This window comes from Poecilia latipinna, unplaced genomic scaffold (assembly GCF_001443285.1).
Source record: "Poecilia latipinna isolate Pla-1442-1.1 unplaced genomic scaffold, P_latipinna-1.0 Scaffold7866, whole genome shotgun sequence".
NCBI lineage: Eukaryota > Metazoa > Chordata > Actinopteri > Cyprinodontiformes > Poeciliidae > Poecilia > Poecilia latipinna.
Window position 1 is genome coordinate 1 of NW_015120482.1, and position 1,522 is coordinate 1,522.

Consider the following 1,522-nt stretch of genomic DNA (forward strand, 5'->3'; position numbering starts at 1 on the left):
TTTTTGTACAGGGTTGACAGCACATCCATACAACATATAATCTCTAACAGTGATGTCATCAGCCCAGGAACTCCGGTTGTCTACCAGCTTAGAACAAGAAAAGAGACTGTTGAGACCCTGACCAGAGTGACCTTTGGTAAGAAAAAACAGAGCAAGCCAAACAAAACCATCCTGCTTGTTGGAGAAACAGGAGCAGGGAAATCTACTCTGATCAATGCTCTGGTCAACTACGCCATGGGGGTGACATTTGAGGACAAAGCCTGGTTTCAGATCGTAGAAGATGAGAATAGAAGTCAGACAGAAAGCCAGACATCGGATGTGATCGTCTATCAGATCTTTGGTTTTGAAGGTAAAACTCTGCCGTTCTCTCTGACCATCATCGATACGCCTGGATATGGAGACACCAGAGGGATTGAACGTGATGTCATTGTCAGTGAAAGATTATTTGAATTGTTTCGATCAGAACATGGCATACAAGAACTTCATGCGGTGGGTCTGGTGGTGAAGTCGAGCGTGAATCGTCTGAGTGACCGACTGAAGTACATCTTTGATTCAGGGATGTCTCTATTTGGAAAAGACATCGAGAAAAACATTGTAGCTCTGGTCACTCACTCCAATGGAAGAAAACCAAATGACTTGCTTGGGGCTCTCAATGCTGCCAAGATTAAATGTGCCAAAGATGAGAAGGAAAAACCTGTTTACTTCCTTTTCAATAACTGCCAACACGAAGAACGAATAGAGGAAGAGCATCATAAAAATGCTGATACAATAACAATGAGAGGACTGAATGGCTTTACTGCCTTTCTGGAAAAAACTGCACCTCGAAAACTAGACATGACCTTGGATGTTCTCAATGAACGGATCAGACTGTCTGCCTGCATCCAAAACCTGCAGGAAAGAATCCGTCTGTCTGAGCTGAAAGAGGCAGAAATTACACAGATTAAAGAAGCTCTGAAGAACCACGAAGAAAAGAAGGAGAAGAACGAGAAGTTTGCTGTAGAAGTTCATGAAGCATACAAAGAAAAAGAAGCCATTGGAGGAGAGATGTGGTTGATGACTCTGATTAAAGGAGCAGTCTGCTGCACTGTCTGTGAGGAAAACTGTCACTATTCTGGGTGTACTAAACTCCCCAAAGACTGCGAGGTGATGAAAGATGGCCGCTGCACTGTTTGCTCTTCAAAATGTCCCGTATCTGTTCATGTGAAAGGAAAGTGGAGATATGTGACAAGAACAAGGAAAGTTCAGAGGAATATGGAAGACATAAGGAAAAGATCAAAAATACAAAGACGTTTGAGCTTTTTAGAAAGTTTTAAGGGTGAGATCACAAATCTGAAAGCAGAGAAATCTAATTTGCTTGAAGAGTGCTTCCAACATGTTGTCAATCTGGAGCAGATTGCTCTTAAAGTTAATTCTGTGTCCACATTTGTCCACTTGGACTTCTTGATTGATAAGATGAAAGAAAATGGAGAAACAAAGAAGGCCCAAAAGCTAGAGGAAATAAAGAAAAAGGGAGATGAAGGAA

The 1,522-nt window shown here is 41.9% G+C and overlaps 1 protein-coding gene across 1 annotated transcript; it reads left to right on the forward strand.

Moving 5' to 3' along the window:
• Positions 1-12: 12 nt before the first annotated feature.
• Positions 13-1,518, forward strand: LOC106944294 (uncharacterized; the record flags this gene model as incomplete). Its single annotated transcript, XM_015027463.1, has 1 exon — positions 13-1,518. A coding segment is annotated over one exon (1,506 nt), but the record flags the coding sequence as incomplete, so codon positions are not given.
• Between the last annotated feature and the right edge of the window lie 4 nt (positions 1,519-1,522).